Source organism: Chenopodium quinoa, unplaced genomic scaffold (genome assembly GCF_001683475.1).
Source record: "Chenopodium quinoa cultivar QQ74 unplaced genomic scaffold, ASM168347v1, whole genome shotgun sequence".
Taxonomy (NCBI): domain Eukaryota; kingdom Viridiplantae; phylum Streptophyta; class Magnoliopsida; order Caryophyllales; family Amaranthaceae; genus Chenopodium; species Chenopodium quinoa.
In genome coordinates this window covers 4,126,705-4,148,840 of record NW_018743920.1, presented here as the reverse complement: position 1 = coordinate 4,148,840, position 22,136 = coordinate 4,126,705, and the positions used below count along the sequence as shown (strand labels likewise).

Genomic DNA, 22,136 nt, shown 5'->3' with positions numbered 1-22,136 from the left:
TGCTTGGCCGGCGCATAGCTAGCATATCATTTGCCATCAAATATTACCTGGCTCAACATAAAGGCCAGTTATTGAAAACTCCTTAATACATCCCTTAGATTGGTCTTGCATTAAGCTTAATCTACCCCTTAAATATCTAGGAGGTCTAGTTCAAACCTAATATGGCTGCCGCCCAAAGCTTAATTTCAAGCAGTAATATATTGTTTAGGTCTTCTTATTTATTATTTAGGTCCTCTAATTTGGCTTTTTGTAGCCAGCCAATAAGCATCTACACGGTTGTAGAATCTAACCCTCACCCCCAAAATAGGCATCATGCCAACACAACAAAATTTGTCCACCAACTAACGAAAAACATAAAAGTAACAAAATTAACAAAATTCTAATTGTGTGGTCAAGAATGTGTCATCAAGATTAACAAAATGGTAACATATTACATATATAATTATATTATTATCTAATAATAATTAAAAAATACTAATTATCATCATTAGCATATATATAGGTGGTTCTTGTTTTACATTGTGGTGTATTACATGTAAGCATCCATGCATTTATATTATCTTATATTACTATGAGTAATTTATAAGGGTAGCTAGCCAAGTAGATTTTTATAGCTTGGTATTTATTCCACTTTCTTTATTGTTTGAAAGCTACGTTGCATTTTTGACTTCTTGTCAAAACCAATTAAAAATTAGTATAAGATAATCATGAATTAGGGAGATTATATATAATATAAGCAAAGGCGGTCGAATTTGCTTAATTAATACACTAGGGTCTTAATCTTATCAAACTTAGTGACTCCATGTACTTATACAACGTATTATTATATTAATTGCTTTGATAATCCACTATTACATTGTGGAAATCAAGTCACCCAAGTGCCATGTATATGGAAGTCGATGATGTAGTAATAAATAAATTGTGATAGGAGCTTTGTTCAGAGGTTTACTTCTGTTCCAATAGCATTGTATTGTATAGCTACTAGCTAGTACCATGATTTTTGGAAGATTACGTACTTAATATCCAAGCTAAGCTATGCTGATTAGTATTTCATTCCAAGATGATATGGACTAATCAAGCTAGCTCTTTTGTGTGAAACTACTTATTGATATATATACACATTACGAGTACCAACTATATTGTAGAAAAGCCTTCTTTCCGATTAGAATTAGTTATCACGTTGTCTTTACTTCACATGATTAAGCAAGTATTGTATATGACATACACAATTTTTTTTTACAAACATATCTTTCGATAGTTGTGTTATCATAATATCATGTACTTTGTCTCTATCATTTCTCCATTACTAATTTCGTTAGATCACTTGGCTATTATTACTTTGGGGGGATTAAAATTGATGACAATAAGTTTAGAAAATCACTGTTAACTACGGACGTAGAAAGTAGTTTAGGGCGACGTGTTCAGAAAACTAGTCATAGTTCGTAAGTAGTAGCTAGTTGTGTGAGTATATGTTATATTTCAACTACAAGTAGTAATTTTTAGATATAGTTGCTAACATAGATGTATGGTGAATGTGTTCGGCAAATAATAACTATATATTGAAATAGTAAAATACGAGGTAGTAAATTTGAATAAGGGAAAGTACGTAGTGTTATGTCAACAAATTAAACACTACTTCAATCAATTAGCTTCTGTAAGGCGCTACTTGAAAAGTTAAATAGTATCATCCATACCTCTATAGCTCTACTACTTTGCCAAACACTATTACATGAATATATAGTGTTTTAATTTGCATTAGTTAAAATACTAAAAAGTTATTGTCAAACATGCCGTAATAGATGAGGTGTGGCGAAATGGCCTTACATAGACCTAAGTATTGGATATGCATGACTACAACCGTACAACATCTACAAGACTACAAGTAGTAATAGTGTCGGTAGGGTTGGCTCTATACTTCATAAGCCTGAATGCCTGATTACCCGATTGGAATATAAATTATTCGAACAATAATGTATGTTTAATTAGCAAGGTGTAATATTCACCTACTACTACTAATATAGGAAATCATTCTATTAATAAGTAGAAACGTTTCTACTTAAAATAGATAAATCCGTACTACTTCATATTAGCAGAGAATTGCCCTTGCTGACCATATTATATCTTCCAAAATTATATATCCACATACAAATAATTCAAGTATGTCTAAACTTAGCTATAATCCACCAAGAAACTGAAACCAAAAACATTATCATAGTAGAATGAGAATATGATGAATTGGAAGAGCACCTTAGCTTAAATTGTAACTAAATTAGACATAAAAATAAAGATTAACATAAAAATTAATTGTAAAAAGATATTATAGCATTATCTATATATCTTAAATTTATTTAGTTTGGATAAGAGGAGACTTTAATTAAGAAATAGCTAAGGAATCCATTCATGCACTAAACTAAGCATGACCAAACTAAAACTTTAACTTGTAATCAATCAATCTTCTAGCAAATTCGATAATACAAGTATTTAATGTTTAATCTCCAAAGTAGATGCATGCTAGTTAAGTTGACAAGCATGATCAATACACGTGCAATACTATTGGTGACACTATGACAGGTAGCTTCTCTTGATCTAAGATAATAATTAAGGGCACTAATTAAACAATTAGTATGACATATCTTGGGGTAGTTCAATTGATATTTAAAGAACATAGGGTGGATGAAGTGGATAGATGTATGCATGAGAGTGGACAAAGAATCCACTTTTAAAGGCTTATTATTATACAAGTATTTGTAACTTTGTAAGTATGATTTTGATAATTGAACTCTCACATAACCTTTTAAAATTTATCCGAAATATACTCATGTAAGACAATTGGTAGTTATTTCGATAACAATCTATTTTGAACTTGATCTTTTATGATTTTTTTATATTTATTTAATCATATAAAAACTAAGAAGTATGCATAAAGCTAATGATAGTAAAACAATGGCGACATTAGTTGCGAGGATGTGGGCTTGGTTTAAGCCCCCGGTCTATCTGATTTACTTTGTGGAGATTGCACGAACCTTTTGAAATTCTTGTTGGCTGGCTTGATTTTAGAGATGTCCATATTAGTTGTATATCAACCTTGTTCTCTTCATTTAATATTTCGACTAGGTTTTGAGACTATATTATGAGAATGGTCACCGAGTCTTTAGTTGAGCTTTTTTTTTTTTTTTTTTTTTTTTTTTTTTGGTGTTTAGAGAACCACAAGAGCGGGGGTTGAGCTCATTCCTTTGTAAACGCAAATGAGGATGTTTGTTACTATAATGTTGTTTAATTTGACAACAGATTCAAAGGTACGTAGTTCGTTCCTCCAAGAATAATTCTCGTACGTTCAAAAAAACTGATGATCATCCAAGTTACCAAGTACGAGTACCATCTTTTTCCAACGACCTTTCGACTCATCCTCTAGAAAAGGTACTCACGTGACAAATTAAAATTTGAGACTTGAAAATCTCGCCAAATTTACATAAGTTGAATCTAGCTAAAGCAAACAAGTTAAACATTCTAATTCCTCAATCATATATACAGTACGGAGTATTAACTAAGAAACAATAATTAATCATTGGAGTTTAATTAGTGATACTAATTATCAATTGAAACTTGTGGAAGAACAAGTAGCTACTAAACTAAACAAAAACTACGTGCAAGAAGTACAATAACACTATCATTCTAGCTACTTTACTACTTGCTTTAGTTGGATAAGAGATAAAGTAGGAGTAATTAATAACACAATTGCAATTAACATTGGCTAAGCACAGCTAAATGACCTACCATATACGAGACAAAATATTGTGTGACGATGCGTGCAATAGATGTTAATTTTTTTTAGATTGGTAAGGAGGACCCTGACTAAACCTCAACTCTCATGGTGTTTTTAGTCCAGTATTTGCGGGCCAAACACTTGAGAGTAGAGGGGAGGGAGGAAATCTCTACCCCTAAGTACCCTCACTTAGTAGGATTCGAACCCCAAACCTCTCGGATCCGAGGTAAGAACCTTACCAAGTGAGCCAACGCGTTGTTGGTGCAACCGGTGTTAATTACTCGGACTAAAAATAATAAGCAAAGTGGTGCATGTATGTACTTGTACTAATTAAAATGAAACTTTCTACGTGTGTGCGTCATGTTTTTGGCTAACTATATACCTCTATCGTTGTGTAAAGGGCAATACGTAATATAATTGCTTGAATTACTATACCGTCGATATGCCTTTGCTTGCTCATTTTATATGTAAAGGGCAAACTTATTTCCTATAAGCAAAGGGGAAAGGGAATATTAATAAAGTAGTACTTGAATTATTTTTGTTAACTTCTCACCTGTCTACGAGCGCACGCAACGCCAAAAAATTACATTCAAACTCATATATACATGAATGTATTAGTAGTTTTCCAATGAAAAATAGGTAGTTGCAAACTGTCATCTTATAAGATTATTTTATTTTGAATTGAAATTGATACTACTGATGTAATGATAATATATTGGATTGAGTACGGGGGAGATTTTAGATATTTGTGAGCGTTATTTTTTAGAAGGAAATAATATAAAATTTAATTAAATGAATCTTGCTACGTCACAATTTTGATGAAATTTCAACGAATTGTGATAATCTTGTATGCCATTGATGATCATAGTAGAGCTTGCAAACTTCAATCTTGTATATTACTCTTTTGTTTTTATTTTTTTATTTTTCAGTTTGACTTTTAAGTTTTAACCCTGGCTTCCCAATGGACACATATGGCCATTAAATATCTCTAATTTTACATAAATAAAAAGTATTACAAGTTGATCAATATTGAGACGATTTTAACAAAATCTTATTTGAATATATTGTCTTATGTATAAAAAAAATTGTGGTCAAATAGAAAGTGTGTAGTAGTGCCGATCATAAAGTGAGGGCGTACTTCATATTATTCTTATAGCAATGTCTACTTTGTGGTAATGGTTGCACATCCAAACTTTCATTTTGATTATAATATTGTTTTTTTTTAAGAATAATATTGATTATTGAACTAAAAGAAAATAGTATGAAATTAATATACAAGTATAAGCAAAGAAGTATGACTTTATTAATTATATTTTATGCACTATTGCCCGTTATATGTTTGTCCAAAATAATCTTCACCTACAATAGTTGTAAACCCAAAGCCTTCTCAACCAATCAAAACACACATATATTCTTCATTATGTTCAACTAATTTTGACTTAATGGCAACAAGATGAGTTTTATTACCCTTTTTTATAAGTTATAACATGTTCACCAAAAAAAAAAAAAGAAGTCGAATCCTGTAAAACTAAATTCAAAAAAGTTAGCAATCTGTAAAATATAAGTTTAAACAAACAAAAAAAAATTAATAAGAACATTGACATAAATTAATGGATATTTTTATTAAATTTTATCGTCATAAAATTATAAAGTACAAATGGGAAAAAAGATACATGTAGTACAACTCCTTTTAAAGAGGTTCAAAACTCATCATTCACTCTTATGGCTTAAAAAAATAAAAACTCCTTTAAACCTCTAAAATCTCCCATTGTCTCCAAAACGCTCATTGCCAAACAGATTATAGAGGTTTGAGAGGGTCATGCAGCAAAGGCCCAATAAAATAAAGGCCCATAACATGAACTGAGTAACGAAAAGCCCATTTTCTGGAGTTGTCAACTTGTCATCCATCTACGAGTAGCAATCAATCAAAAACCCTAAAATACAGAAAAATTCACACTGATTAAAACCCTAACCCTTCATTTGGGGAAAATTCATGTTTGAAATGAAATTGGTCAGTTTTGAATTCGCAAATATCTCCAAATTGCTATTTACAATCATTGATTTCTTATTGTTATACATAATTGTTGATTTTTAATTGCTATCTATAATCGTTAATTTATGATTGCTGTTTGTAATTTTTTTGCATTTTGATTTTACTGAAAAATGGGGTTGTTTTTTTGTTTCAAATTGTAAAATAATTTGATTAGCAGCTGGCCGAGCTAATTGGCTTAAGAACTGCCAAAATTAGTAAGTTATTCAGCTGCTTAAATTGAAATTTGGGGCATAAACCAGCTCTTGCTTGTGATAGTTTCAACTTGACAAGATTGATGTTGCTCTATATTTTTTTTATTGGAATGGTTAATTTAACCCCTTTTTTCTTAAAAAATAGAACTGAAAACTCCAGTTTAGAATTTCTGATGAATGTTTGTAATCTGGGTTTGATGATAAACAGAGAGGGTTATGTGTTTTTGAGCTTGAAAACCCGAATTATTACAATTTTTGATGGACTATATTAGTGCTCGAAAACCCGGGTTTGATCTGGTGATGTTATTGAGTTGGACATGTTACATGTTTGCATGATTTGTATTTCAGCTGCAAGTATTTTTAAAAGATTGTTCTTGTTTGCTATGTTGAAATATGAAGGTAGCATTGTAGTGGTAATGTGATAGGGAGGGAAGGGGAGACTGGGAGAGATTACAGTGCTCGTATCGTTGTGTGTCTGGTGTTTAGCTTTGAAGTTTGATTATGATGCTGTTTTATGTGATATTGTTATACTGAGCTGCTGAGCTGAAAATGTGTTCTGCTTATGTGAGATTGCAGTACCCGACTGCTCGTAGTTCTGAAGTTTTACTATGGTATAGCTTTTTGTAATTATGTTATAATCAACTGCTGATTATGTGATTTGCGTTTGCCTCTTTAATGATTATGGTCGAAATTTATTGGAATTATGAGGTACCTGATATACAATAGGTGCAATTACATCCTGAACTCTGTCGGAGATGTGAAAAGAATTCATTTTTAGGCAGATACTTTGTGATTGCAAGTGCATTGAAGCATACAAAAGGTCTCTCCTTATTGTTCCTTATGTGTTAGTCTTGTTAGAGGCATTAGACCAATGCCAATGGGATGATGATGAAGTGTGAATCTCATAATTCCGCTGCACTATTTTTGACTCTTTCGATTCTTTTATGTTCTTGTCTTAAAGCACCTTGATTTGCAGTTTCAGCACATGAACCATGGATAGGTAAAAGATGTACGTCTTGGTACCTCAGTTTACTGGGTTATAGCCTCACACCGAGATGTAAACAAAGCTGTTTGTTTTTTTGACCCCTTGCAAGGTTGCATGCTGAATATGTGTATTGCTTAAGTGAGGTTGCAGTGCTTGACTGCTCTTACCTCTTATTGAGTTAGTTCTGGTGTTTAATTCTGAAGTTATACTATGGGGTTGTTTTAAGGAGTTATGCTCTATATTTCTATTTGCTGTTTGAAGGAGTAAGGTTGAAAAGTGGAATTAAGACATTTATGATCTAGAATACGTGAAATTCCTTCTAACATCTGCCATAGATGTGAAAGGAGCCCAAACTTAGGCAGATAAGTACATGTATTAAGGTAGCTACTCTGTGATTGCGAGTGCAATGAAAGCGTATGTTATACATATGGCCTGCCCTTAGTTGCTGGTCATGTATTCTTGTTTGAGGCATTAAGGCAATGACAATGGTAATGATGGCGAACTGTGAGTCCCGTAGCTCCACTGGACAATTTATTGTTCTTTCAATTCGTGCATGTATATATTTGAGTCTGCTATTGTTGGGTTCCAAGTCTTGTTGCCTATGTTTACTCAGGTTCAATCCTCACACCAAAATGTAAATAAGGTGGACGCATTCTATGACCTCTTGCCAGGCTGCGTGCTGTCGGATAGCCTCTTTCTCTAGGCACCTCCTTTGATTTATCGATCCTCTTGTGATGACGCTTCCAAAACTTCAAATACGCCCTTCCAAATATTGGTTGGTTTGTATGCAGACCCTTAGAGAACTACCTTGTTTTAGAGTATTCTGATGAGTCCGAAATCAGAGTCTTTGTGATTACTGATGTAGAAATCCGATTTTGTGTGATTACTGATGTAGATACTGCTAGTCTAGCTTCCGTTAAGTTAGATGGAGAAATCTTAGCAGATTAGAGTCAATTAATCTTATATTACTACTCCGTAGTAGGAAATAGAAGACATGATTAGAGATTCTTCTAACATAAAACATAATGTTCTTGCATGTGGTTTATAGCTGAATCTAGATCTAAGTCTTTTGTTTATATTTTATCTGGTTTATGATTGGCTGGCTGTTGTATTAGAAGATGACAGGAACCCATATAGTTGATCGGATATTCACATGCATTTTAGTGATGTATTTATGCTTTTAGTTCTCTCTCCTTCCCTTTGGATTGTACCATAACCTTCTTAATTATTTTAGACTTATTGTATGTGGTTTTTATATTAATCATTACTCTTATGGCTTCTATTGAATAGTCTTTATTTTAGATAGAATATATGGTGAATCAATGTTGCTGAAGTGATGCATTCCGATGGGATCGGTTTTGAGGAACACGGTTGAATAAGTTATGGCCCTGTTTGGCAATTAGTTGTGATTCGATATTTAATAGTGATTTGTATTAGTTCACATGACGGACAAATTGTTTTTTTTTTTTGGTGTTTAGAGAGCCACAAGGGCGGGTGATGAGAATCGATCCCAAGATTTCCTAGAACCGGGAGGGGAGCTCTAACCACTTGAGCTATATGTCACTCTCTCGGACAAATTGTATTAGCTGACTTGAATAGCAGGTTGTATTTGGGTTTTCAACTATTGTCCATTGACTTTGAATAATACTAATAAGAGATTTTAGCAGGCTTCTTGCTGTCTTTTTTCATAGTCAAAGATTATGTGGTTAGTACTTAGTAGTTTATGAATTTGATGTGGAATAATACACTTTTCACAAGATCTATTTCTCGTGCATCTTTACAGCATCTAGTTATCATTCTGTTTACAAGAAAACTATGAGCTCAAAGTATAGGAGGAATTGTGAATAGTGGTTATTCATAATTTATACGTACTTTTCTTAATATTTGCTTAATTATAAGTATTATTTTGACAAACAAGATTAATTACTCCGTATAATTTGAAGTAGTGTACTGGAAAGTATTTTGCTAAACTACTACAATAGATGCTCTGTCGCGTGTACTCCGTATTATGCTTCAAACTCGACATACGTTGATGTTCTACAAGTTCACAAACATTATTGTGCTCGTTGGAAACATATTTGCTTCTTACAACACAAAATTCTTTCTACGCAAGCAATTATCCATTTACAATCGAGAGTGATAAAATCATGTCACACAAGTTACGAGTATATACATTGTTTTTTTACAATTATTCATTCCACCTACCCTTTCTCCCCTTTAAAACTAGAAAGCTTAAACTTCACTTGGTTTACAATAATTTTAGATAATTAAAAATGTTCCATAAATAAACTAATCTTAATTTTGTTGTAATTAATGTTTTGGTAAGTTTCCTAAGTTAAAAGAGTATAAATTAATTTTAGATAGTTCGGATGACCAAGTTTGACCGATGTAATTTCTAATAAGGGCAGTTTGGTAATAGGTAAGAAAGATACCGTTGTAAAACACATGTTCGAAAGTAGAAAACTCCTAAAAATTGCTATTTGCACACTCTTTTTCATTCGCTCTCACGCTCTCTCAATTTCTCTCTCTTTTAACAGAAAAATCGAAAAAAAAATAATAATATTTTGAAAACTGATGTAACCTGTAAATCCTGTAATACATCGAACAGAAGAAGAAAGAAGAGGGAAAGCCAAACATTTATAAAAACAGGTTTTTTAAAATTAAATTACAAGTAAATTATTAAATAAATACTCGTTATTATTCTCGAATTCATCCGAAAATTACGTAATGGGTGAAATTGAATTTTCTAATTCACAGCTGGCCGTCAAATTCCTTGAAATTCACACCTTCTTATAATTTTTTATTTTCTTTAAATAATTAAGTGGGTTGATCATGCAATTTGAGGAGAAGAAATTGAGATAATTTGGGAAGGCGGCGATCATTATTTACATCTTAATCAAGGTATACATAATTATATGATTTTCCCATTTTATAATTCTTTATTTTATTTTGTAGTTATACATTTTTGAATTTTATATTGAAGAAAGGCCAATTTTTTTGTGTTTGTATTTGATTGATGACGTGAATTTTAATTTATTAGGCAATTATCTGAGAATTTTTTAATAAATTATTATTTTGCGTGAGTGGTTTTTTTTTTGGAGTTTTTTAAAAAGATGGGATTTTTATCTTAAGAATTCCGTGTTAAGAAGTGATTGATGACAGATTGGAGTTTTGATTGCATGTTGTAAGTAAGCGTGTTTATATGAACTTATATTTTCTGGGTATGTGGGCGTTGTTTTTATAAGCTCTAATTTCTGCATGTTTGAGAATTTTTAGGGTTTTTGTGAGCAATTTGATTTTGGGTAGTGCTTATTAATGAGTTTGATTATATAACTACATTGTTCTAGCATCTGGGTACACATTTAGGAGATTGAGATTGAAAGAGCACGAGATGAAAAACAGATCAAGGATTCGGGGGAGGTTTTTTTTTTTTTTTTTTTTGATGTGTTAGTAAATTGAAGTTGTGGGACTCAAATTGTGTTTACAGGTTGTTGAAGTTTGAACTGATACTGTTAAAGAATCTACATTCGAGTTTGTTCTGATTCCGGTTTTACTTTGGTTTGCGACCTTGGGAGGAGATAACAGTGTTGGTTTGGTGGTGCATTCTTGAGCTACTTCTGTAATTGGGATTTGGCATTTGAGTCTTTCTATTGCATGGTTCGGGCATTGTTTGATGTTTGCATTGTTGCTTGTGTATGGGATGTTTGAATTGTTTCCTGGACTATTTTGTTGTTGGATTAATTAGATTTAAGGCGAATTGGAGTTCATTCCTCCAACCCCACTTGAAGGCGTTGCCCTTTTGATGTGAGGTGACCATCTGGTCATTGTGCATTCAAATGAGCATTGCACAATGAGTGGGGAAGGAGGACTGTCAGTAGATGGAGGAATCAAACAAGAAAGACTTTGATCTATTTGGTATTCTGAAGGCATGGCTCCCGTGGCAGAGCAACTCTGCTAATGTGTCGAGGTCCTTTTGGATGCCTGACCATAGCTGTAGGGTATGCTATGATTGTGATGCCCAGTTTACAATATTCAATCGTAGACACCATTGTCGGCTTTGTGGTCGAATCTTTTGTGGAAAATGTACAGAAAATTCAGTTCCAGCTCGTAGTGCTGATCCCAGTAATTTGTTGGGTGAATGGGAGAAGGTTCGGGCGTGCAACTATTGTTTCAGGCAAGAAGAGCAGCGTTTAGCTAATGTTGGTCATGGCCCTCATCGGTCTCACGAAGTTATAGATCGTTCACTCTCAGTAGCTAGTGACTCCAGTTCAACTTCTAGTGAATCTGCTTATGGTAGCAATGATACTATTTGTTCAATGTCAGTCGGTATCTGTGAACAGTCTTCTGAGTGTTTTTCTCACAGTCCATATCAATCAGCTTTGATGGATCTGTCTGTAGATGTCCTGGGCACTGAGGGATCAGGGAGGAGCACTTTTACTGCCCCCTATGCAGATGATTCATCTGTTAATCAATGTGGATCGGGTACAAACAGGTTCAATCCCTTCTCCTTTCTGGCTGAAGAAGTTCCATAATGTTTGCTGTTGATTAGTTTATTCAAATTGTCATCTTGAACCCTTTTTTCTTTGTCTCATTGCTGGTTTTGCCTATTAAATTTGTTGTCCACTTTCCTTTTCTCCTTATTGCTCTTTATAAAGGATTGGTTTCTTCTGCAATAGTAGTATCTGTAAGCGCTGTTGCTGTGAATTTGTGCTGTTTTCAGGTTCTACTATGCGTGCTGTTATTTTATTTATTTTTTATTTTTATTTTTATTTTTTTTGAGGAAATTGCATTCTGTTATTAGCTTCATTTCTTTCAAGCAACTTTTGTATGCCTCTTTAAGATTGAGTTTCCATTCCCTTCCCCCCCAAAAAAAAAAGTAAAAAAAGATCAATTGCTTACTCATTCTTGTCTGTGATTTGAGATGTCATATATCAGTATATTGACTTGCTTTTCAGATTTACAGGGCTTCAAATTAATCATTAGGACCTGTAAAAGTATTAATAGAGCTATACTACATATTACTCATTTCTTTTGCATTTCTGAAAAGAAATTTGATGTTGTAGTTCTCAAACTAGCTCTCTCTCTCTCATATTTATTTATTCATTTTTATGCTGCTAATGCTTCTTCCCCGTGAATGATGATGTTCTTACTCTGTTGCATTGTTTAACACTATCAACATTATGATGCAAAACCTTGGAGATATAGTGGTTGATGTGTTGATTAATTTGTGGTTAATAGGAGTGATGATGATGATGATGATGATGATGATGTCTTTGGTGTTTATGATATGGATTCCAAATCAACTAGTTGTTCACAGGCTAATGGCTACTATGGTACATTGGAAATCAATGCGATGCAAAATGCTTATGAGTCACATGATCAGGTTCCTGAAATGGGTTATTGTGACACAAAAGGCTTGAGTTGTTCGGCTTTTCAGGGCAGCTATGATGTGCAAGATGATAGTGTACACCAACTTAAGAAGAAAGAAGATAATGATTTTGGTGATGAATGTGAAGCATCTTCATCTCTTTGCGCTGTTGAGGATGTTAACACTGAGCCTGTTGATTTTGAGAACAATGGACTTCTTTGGCTTCCGCCTGAACCTGAGAATGAAGAGGATGATAGAATTGCTGGTTTTTTTGATGATGATGATGATGATGCAGATGCTTCTGGAGGGTGGAGACATCTGCACACATCTAGCAGTTTCGGTAGTGATGAGTATCATGAAAAGGAAAGCTCTGTTGAAGAGCAGAGTAATGTTATGAAGAATGTAGTTGATGGACATTTTAGGGCTCTGGTATCTCAACTTCTGCAGGTTGAGAACATTCCAGTTACTGATGACGACAACAAAGAGAGTTGGCTAGAAATTATTACTGGTCTTTCCTGGGAGGCTGCTACACTACTGAAGCCTGACACGAGCAGAGGTGGGGGGATGGATCCTGGAGGTTATGTAAAGGTGAAATGCATAGCCAGTGGACGTCGCTCAGAGAGGTAAGCACTTTTATCAGCTTAATGAAACAGAAGATGCATATCTTTGTGGGATATACCTCCTTAAGATTGTCGCACTTCTGGCTTTCTTTTATCCTTCTTTTTTTTGTTGATCACTTCTTGATGCAGAATTTTGGTATTGTTGCTCTTAGTATGGTTGTCAAAGGAGTTGTGTGTAAAAAGAATGTTGCACATCGTCGGATGGCAACAAGAATCGAGAAGCCTCGTCTCATGATCCTAGGTGGAGCTCTGGAATATCAGCGGGTTTCCAACTTATTGTCAAGTATTGACACACTTCTGCAGCAGGTTTTGAAAATCTTTTCTACTTTTGTGTCAGGGGAACCTGGAATGTGTTACTTAAATGGCAAATGAGATACTTTGATTGCTGATTTTCTCCGACCACCTCTTCTTCTTTTTTTTTCATCAGGAAATGGATCATTTGAAGATGGCAGTTGCAAAGATAGAAGCTCAGCACCCTAACGTCTTGTTGGTAGAGAAGTCAGTTTCTCGACAAGCACAAGAATACATTCTTGAAAAGGACATTTCTCTTGCTCTCAATATTAAGAAACCACTTCTTGAGCGTATAGCACGCTGCACAGGAGCTCAAATTGTTCCCTCAATTGACCATCTTTCTGCACAAAAGATGGGATATTGCGACCTTTTTCATGTAGAGAAGTGTTTTGAAGATTATGGCTCCGCTGGTCAAGCTGGAAAAAAATTGACCAAGACATTGATGTACTTTGAAGATTGTCCAAAGCCACTTGGTTTCACAGTAAGTCCTGACATACGAAGTATGCTGGAATAGCAGCCCAAAACATTTTGGTTAGCATAAACTTTGAGCCTTGGATTTTAGGATTTTCACCGGAGTTGTCTTGCTTGCAATGACAAAGGTTTAATTTTTTGTTTTTTGAAAAAATGATGCAATGACTTACCAATTGTTTGGAGATTAGAAAGTCTCTTAAACTCCAATGTATTTCAGTAGTCAGTGTGGGTCCAATTATTGATGGGGGTACAGAACTGTCCAATGACCAATGTCCAAAGCTACACCAGCTTCCTTTTTAGTTATATTTATTAGAAATTAGTGAGGACTATAGCTCTGAATTAAATTATTACAGCTAAAAATGAAGTAGCACTATCATCTTGTTACCCTTTATCTTTGTCCGTGAACAAGAAATTTTCTCTTGGGCTACTTATCGATTTTTGTAGCTAAACCCACTGACTTTTAGTGTATTTGTTGGTGGTGGCTGTGGTATAACGGTGTCCCTAAACCGATTTCATCTTCATACATGATTTGGACTGAGAGACAGCAAAATTCTCTTATACTATGATTAGTATGGCCTATTCTTCTAAGCCTTCCCATATGATTCTTGAATCAGATAACCTTTTTATGTAACATTATATTAGTATTCCATTTGTTAATGTAAAAGCTATGAAAATTTATTTTCTTAATATCTCAAGAAGTCTGTCCCAAGTATGATCATAGAAGTGTACAGATGGGAAATTTTGGTGAACTTGTGCTGTACATGGAACTTTTGCCCTGTTGATTTGTCTGCTTTATGTTGATAAGACTGTAGGTTGGAAGACCCTTTTAACTTGCTTGTGGCTAATTTTTTTTACCAATTTATTCTTTATAGTTTCTTATGCAGAAACCAAAGTAGATGATTTTTGGAATATCATTTACTTAAATATTTTTATTGGTTCATGTTTTAGATTTTACTTAGAGGTGCAAATGGAGATGAACTGAAAAAGGTGAAGCATGTAGTGCAATATGGAGTTTTTGCTGCATATCACTTGGCTCTGGAGACATCTTTTCTTGCGGATGAAGGAGCTTCCTTGCCTGAGCATTTGTTTAACGAATCATTAAATGTAGCACTTCCAAATAAATCCTTAAGTATCGATCGGTCTATCTCAATGGTACCTGGTTTTGCAATTCCTGCACTTGAGAAGCAAGAAAACTTTGGAGATCCCCAAATAATGAATGCTATTACCACTGCCTTACTAGGTGGTACTACTGTGCAAAATACAGAATGGACAAAATCATTGTCTTTACCTTTAAACACCACTATTCAAAATTCTGGATCCTCTCTTATTTGTGGCAGTGCCACTAATCTCACTTGTAAGACTTCAATCAATGTCTTGGGCTCAGAGCTTTGGTGTGGTGAGGTTGCTTCTCTATCAGCATCTGTCAAGGAAAAGCATGCAGGAGACTTTATGGATCAAGATGCTTCTGCAGTTATTTGTGGTGAAGTGTCACATGTTCACCCGAAAGAAGTGAATTCTGGCTCACTAGGGTCGAGGGAGATTAAATCTGTTGCTGAGGATGCGTGTAATTCGAACAACATGACTGGCTTAAATGAAACATCAGGTTCTGAGTCTGTCGCTGGCCAACAAGATGCTATAAGTATTGCCCAGACTGAGTCTGGTTCTTTGAAACAGGAGTTCCCTCCGACATCATCTGACGTTCAGAGCATCTTAGTTTCCTTATCATCACGATGTGTGTGGAAGGGGACAGTGTGTGAAAGGTCTCACCTGTTCAGGATCAAATACTATGGTAGTTTCGATAAACCTTTAGGCCGGTTTTTGCAAGATCACTTATTTGATCAGGTAATATTGCATATGTTTGCATGCACATATATCTTTGTTGGTGACTTGATAGCAAAATCTGATATTACTTTCTCCTGATTACATTAGAACTACAGGTGCCGCTCCTGTGATATGCCTGCTGATGCACATGTTCATTGTTACACCCATCGGCAAGGCACACTCACAATATCAGTTAAAAAGTTATCAGAGATTCTTTTGACTGGGGAAAGGGAAGGAAAGATATGGATGTGGCACAGGTGTCTGCGCTGTCCAAGGATCGATGGTTTCCCTCCTGCAACTCGAAGAGTTGTGATGTCAGATGCTGCGTGGGGATTATCATTTGGGAAATTTTTGGAACTAAGCTTTTCAAATCATGCTGCAGCAAGCAGGGTTGCTAGTTGTGGTCACTCTTTACACAGGGATTGTCTTCGATTTTATGGGTATGTTATTAATGCAACAACTAATAGCTGTCTACTTGTCTCTTTCTTGTATGAGATGCTGCTTGTATAGAGTTGTCCATACCAGCTTATTATATTGTCATATGCATAATTTTCTGGGCTCTTTGCTCATCGTGCTATTGGATTGAAGAGACCTAGCACATAGGTTAGTCAAATTGGTGTAGCTGGTGTTAATTTAATTTGGGTTAGAATGAGTCAATGAAATGTTGATTTGGGTTGGGTTTTATTCGGCTGTTTTTTAATCTTCAGATCATATTTTGGTCTATTGCGGAGTAACTTTATGAAGATCCAATCACCATTAATTTGATTGATTTTGGTTGACTTATTTCGGATAGGGCTCAGTCAAGTTTGGGTTGTTTGAGGGAGTTTTTGATTTTTTGACATTTGTGTGACTCCTGTCTGGTTCAGGTTTGAAATGTTTTGAATTTCATGGAGATCATAGCATGATATTGGTTGCATTTTGCCTCCTAGAAACTTAGTTCCAATTTCATGTGTTGCTGAGAATACTAGGTAAGAAAGCGGGGGGGGGGGGGGGGGGGGGGGGGGTTGTGGTGGCTGGTTGAACCATGGAAGCCCCCATCTTTATTGCCTAGCTATATTCTAAGTTGCCTCCCAGATAAATAGATTAAGGACAACATCTGCAATCTAGTCAGAATGGCAATACTTTGAGTTCCACGTGCAGTCGCGCACACTGGCAGGTCCCAGGATCGAATCCTGGTACCTATCTGTATATAATTTTCCCTCTTATAATCTTTCATTGTAGTACCTGTGAAAAGTTATTTGCTTCCCATTCTTTCTTCTAGCAACCTTTCTCCATCTTATTGACATTATTTTCCTTTAGCAAATTAACAATGCAACCTACATTCTTTCATTTTGCGTAGGTGTGGGAAAATGGTTGCTTGTTTCCGTTATGCATCAATTGATGTTTATTCTGTATACGTCCCACCTGCCAAAGTTGATTTTATCTATGAGATTCAGGACTGGATACAGAAAGAAGCAGATGAGGTATGGCTGTTGATGATATTTCAAAGATTCTGTCCCACAATTTCATGTTTTCATTGTGCATTGACGTGTCTTTGCTTTAGGTTCTTGAACGAGCAGATCTCTTGTTTTATGAGGTTCGCAATGCCATTAGGCAAATAGCGGAGAAAACATATGGTGGATTGGGTGCTGGTATAGATTGCTCTGAATCAAGAATTGCAACACTTGAAGGACTTCTGCAAAATGAGATGACTGGATTTGAGGTATTATATCCAGCATTATTTGCATTTGCTCTTTTTGTGGAATTATTTGCAGATTCCTCTGAAATGTCACCAAAATCGTATGTCAGGCTCTTTTCTGTTATAAACCTCTCCTGTGATTGACAATTAAAGAGTGACAAAGGGAATAATAGAAACTTAATTTAAGGAACCCTTGTCGTCTATTTGTCAACACTCTTTGAGTTTATAATCTTGCATTCATACAGTGAGTAGATGAGATATCTTCTGCGTAGTGCGTGCTTGTGTTTTGCTCTATTGGTACCATTGTATTGTGGTTAATTGTACCACATTAGTATCCAAGGATGTGTTTTGATAATAGCTAAACTCCAATGCGTTTATGTTTCTGTGGTGGAATATATAATAATAGTAATAATAATAATAATTAGTCAGATGATTATTTTATTTTTTGCAGGAAATGCATCAGAGATTGTCTAACAGGGAGGTGAAAAAGGGTCATCCTTCTCATGATATTCTGGAAATTAATAGATTAAGGATGCAGCTGCTCTTCCGGTCTTATATATGGGATCAGCGCCTTGTTAATGCTGCCAGTGGTGAAGCCCTTCCTGCAGACCAAAAAGTTATTAGGAGTTCCAATCTGGAAGATGGAACTGTGAATATTGTGAAACCACTGGAGACTGCTTTTCACTCTAAAGCTAGTCCAGATTGTACTCGCGACTTTGTAGAACAAGATGTCCTCTCTGCTAGCACTGGAAATTTTGAACCGCTTGATCCTTTGGATTGTGGATCAACTGTTCGAAGGGCAGCATCTGACAGTCAGTTTATAGATACCCTTAACCGGCTTGATGCTGCTTGGACAGGTAAAACTCATCCAGGGGTTGGGATTAAAGAAAACAGCTTGTCATTGATGGGGTCGACTTCGGTGGATTCTTCTTTGGCTGTTGTGGTGGAGAGGTTGGCGCTGGAGAGTCGAGTTGAAGAGAAGGGTGTTGCCAAGGCAACATCATCTTCTTCATCAGTGGCATCTACGAACTCGAAAGGCTCAGTTAGTGGGGAAGACACCATAAGCTGGTTGGGAATGCCTTTTCTCAATATTTATCGATCTGTAAATAAGAACTTTCTTGGAAATACTCAAAAGTTAAGTAATTCCATGTACATATCATCAGCTCGGGAGTTGGGGCTGCAAGGTGGGGCTAAGTGGCTTCTGCCTGAAGGTTCAAATGACCCTGTTATTCCAATTTATGATGATGAGCCAACCAGCATAATTTCTTATGCATTAATCTCAAAGGATTATCACACTCAATTATCTGATGATGGGGAAAAACCGAAAGATATTGAGTCTGCATCTTCAATGCCAGCGGCAGAATCAGCCAGCTTTCATCAATCTGTTTCACCTAATGACTCTTTGAACGAATCAAATAGAAGTCTTTCAATAGATGATAGCATCTTATCTACATCGGGTGCACGCAACTCCTTCATGTCAGACCCGCTTTTGTACACAAAGTCATTGCACATAAGAGTTGCTTTTACTGTTGATGGCCCTGTTGATAAAGTGAAATATACTGTTACTTGTTACTATGCAAAGCACTTTGATGCCTTGAGGAAAATTTGCTGTCCATCTGAGCTTGATTATGTTAGATCACTAAGTCGCTGTAAAAAATGGGGGGCCCAGGGTGGTAAAAGCAATGTCTTTTTCGCTAAAACTTTGGATGACAGGTTTATCATCAAACAGGTTACGAAGACAGAGCTTGAATCATTTATCACATTTGCTCCTGAGTACTTTAAGTATCTTATGGAAGCCATAGACACAAAGAGCCCAACATGCCTAGCTAAAATTTTGGGCATCTATCAGGTATTTTTTGATGCTTTAAGTTTGCTGATTACATTATATATGTTTGAGCAGACCTTATAGTAGTTGGGAATAATGTATTTAATAGTCTCCAACATCTGCTCTGATTTCTTTCTCTCTGCAGATTTTTAATGAATGTTGATAATTCATAAGATCTTGTCCTTGTTAGATGAAATAGATTAATGATTAGCCTCTGCTTTGGTTGCTTAGTATTTTGTTCTAAGTGTAACTGGATTATCTTTTCTAAGCTGTAGTGAGCTTAGTATTGTTCATTTCTGTATGATTCAATTTTTTCCTTTAATACATAGAGGAGGCCCACAATTGTTCTTGTATATTTATTGCTGTGCATATGCATGGTTTAAGCTGTAAAGCTACATTGTATATTGTTGTTACTTATTCATCTGTTGGCCATCTATTGCAGGTTACCACAAAGAATCTTAAAGGAGGTAAGGAATCAAAGATGGATGTTTTGGTCATGGAGAATCTTTTGTATAGAAGAAATGTCACAAAGCTTTATGACCTGAAAGGCTCCTCAAGATCACGATACAATCCAGATTCCAGTGGGAGTAACAAGGTCCTTTTAGATCAAAATCTTATTGAAGCAATGCCTACCTCCCCAATTTTTGTTGGCAACAAGGCAAAGCGCTTATTGGAGAGGGCAGTGTGGAATGACACTTCTTTTCTTGCTGTAAGTTAACCAGATTTCCTTCTTTAACATAAGGTTCTTACAGGCATAACACTTGAAATTTTAGATGCAAAGTTAGTTGATGGCTTTACATTCAAAGTTCTGATCTTTAAGTGCATTCATATTTTTCAGATAGAACTAATATTACTTATGAGTTAATGCTAAGAAGGAGGTTTTAAGTGCAGAGAAGGCTAGGAAATAAGATGTGTGCCAAAATAATACAGTGAATAATTTGTTATTATTATACCTTAAAATTCTCTGCGAATCTGTCCTGTTTTTCTTAAAAAAAAAATTTCCTGCACTACATTTATACCTTTCCATCTGTCTTACTTGGATTCCTCATTTTGCACCTTGATCCATTAATGTGATTGGGCACTTGATCCTCTATTTGGGTATAAACAATTCAGAGTCATGCAACACAGAGTTTGAAACTTGAATTCTCTGGCACTTGTCAAGTCGCAAACTCACAATAGCATAATTACAAACTAGGTTTAAGTCTTATTTGTATTGATGAAAAAGAAAGAATTTTTTATGACACGTGAAGCTCCATATGTAACTGAGTTCCTATATAAACCGTGGAAATTTTTTATTTTTATTTTTTTTGTGGGGGGGGGGGGGGGGGGGCGGGCGGTGGAGGTGGAAGAGTGTGCTAGTGAACGGTTCCTTGTTGACTTGCCCAATGATTAATTAGTTTGTACTAGTGTGGGATGGTAATCTTTGTCATTGTTACTTCCTTCGGACTTGGTATGCGAATCAAATGAAGGCTATTACTTTTGTTAGTCATTGAAATCCTGCATTTATATGTTATTCACTATTTTGTTGCTGCTGATGCAGTCTGTTGACGTAATGGATTATTCCTTGCTGGTTGGAGTTGACAAAGGGAAGCATGAACTAGTTCTTGGGATAATTGATTTCATGAGACAATATACCTGGGATAAACATTTGGAAACATGGGTGAAGGCTTCTGGCATCCTCGGCGGTCCCAAGAATGTATCTCCAACAGTAATTTCGCCCAAGCAGTATAAGAAAAGGTTCCGTAAAGCCATGACTACATATTTTCTCATGGTTCCTGATACTTGGTCCCCGCCAACTATTATATCAAGCCAGTCGCAAAGCAACCTTTGTGACGAAAATGCTCAAGGTGGGTCATGAGTATATTGAAGTCCTGTGAATTGGAATGTTCTAGGTCTAAACTGGTAACTTTGAGGCTAAATGTCTTCCATACCTTTTGATTTACATGATCCACCAATTTTTCCGGTGTCTCATTTTTTGGGTAGTGAAATTTGATTAGTCATCATGGATCTTAGAAAACAAGAGATTATATCATTAATGAAAAAAGATGCATGAAAGAGGCAGGCAAACTGAAGGTTTTGAATGTCTCATGTGGGGGTATATATTTGTTAGCTAATCCCATGTCTTGAATGCTGTATATGGTTATTTTTTCGCCCCCTTTTTTCGGGTGCCTTAGCATTACAAGCTGTAATTGAACTGCTACATTTTTTTGGTAGTGTATAGAAGAGTTTCCTAAGATCAATTTTTGAATGTAAGTCTGAGTGTAAGCGCACTTTTATTGGTTGCACATTGTGGCCCACACAGCCTACAAATCGGTCTAAAAGTGATTGTGAAGATGCTTATATTCCATCTTTTTGTTCCATTTATGATTTCTTTTCCAATCCCTTTTGGAAGGGAGTTAGTAGATACAGATAGAATTAACTAAATGCAGAAACCCAAATAATTGAACTACGCCGTAAAATTGTCTGACTACTTTCACAAAAACACCTGCCCCTTCTTTTTCAATGAAAGATGGGCTAACTTCGAAATTCGCAACATCAACCTTTTGAAAGGAGGTCACAGGACCTTAATACAAAATTCTTGATCTTGCTGTCATTCAGGTGGAAAATGGGAGGGGTGACAGTCTTGCCATTCTTGCACTTCTTAATACTTGTACATGCTATGTCGGAATATAAACTTTACTAGAAAAAGAAACTTGCACTTAATTAATCCTGAAATGGCTCTGGAAGTTAGTAGCGGAACCTCAACCTCACAGGAGGTAAAGTCGAACAATGTTGTTGGGTTGACCTCCATACATGATATTGAAGATAGGATCCAGATTACCAAATGAACGGATCATGTAAATGCGATTGATCAGAACTTTCTAAGGTAGAGTTGGATAGGTAGCAATTGGGGAAGCTTGTATACTTGGCTCAAGTATACACATGCAGGAACTACAGCTTGTTATAAAGCTCTGAAATGGCAAAGAGGACTGATTCATCACTTCATCAGTATATTTTAGGAATAATACGGTATCAACTGTCAAAGATACTTAATCTTCTTCAGATCCTTGGTTTGACCATACCCTTAGGA

The 22,136-nt window shown here is 35.5% G+C and overlaps 1 protein-coding gene across 2 annotated transcripts; it reads left to right on the top strand.

Moving 5' to 3' along the window:
• Positions 1-9,429: 9,429 nt before the first annotated feature.
• LOC110688025 (1-phosphatidylinositol-3-phosphate 5-kinase FAB1B-like) lies at positions 9,430-21,319 on the top strand. 2 transcript variants are annotated; one of them, XM_021864689.1, is made up of 12 exons: positions 9,430-9,893; positions 10,480-11,484; positions 12,231-12,983; positions 13,133-13,286; positions 13,408-13,752; positions 14,691-15,584; positions 15,672-16,003; positions 16,903-17,026; positions 17,107-17,265; positions 17,693-19,090; positions 19,509-19,775; positions 20,607-21,319. In XM_021864689.1, exons 2-12 carry the CDS (start codon positions 10,871-10,873, stop codon positions 20,922-20,924), a joined length of 5,358 nt encoding a protein of 1,785 aa, XP_021720381.1. In that variant the 5' UTR covers positions 9,430-9,893; positions 10,480-10,870; the 3' UTR covers positions 20,925-21,319. The 2 variants fall into 2 exon arrangements, with proteins under 2 accessions (XP_021720381.1, XP_021720382.1); XM_021864690.1 differs by lacking the exon at positions 9,430-9,893 and having other exon boundaries at positions 10,081-11,484.
• Positions 21,320-22,136: the final 817 nt, after the last annotated feature.

Coding starts and splice junctions, on each gene's coding strand:
- LOC110688025 (XM_021864689.1), top strand. CDS start 10,871: ATGGAGGAATCAAACAAGAAAGACTTTGATCTATTTGGTATTCTGAAG. Junction 12,984..13,132: donor AGTGGACGTCGCTCAGAGAG/GTAAGCACTTTT, acceptor TGTTGCTCTTAG/TATGGTTGTCAAAGGAGTTG. Junction 15,585..15,671: donor AAGATCACTTATTTGATCAG/GTAATATTGCAT, acceptor TGATTACATTAG/AACTACAGGTGCCGCTCCTG.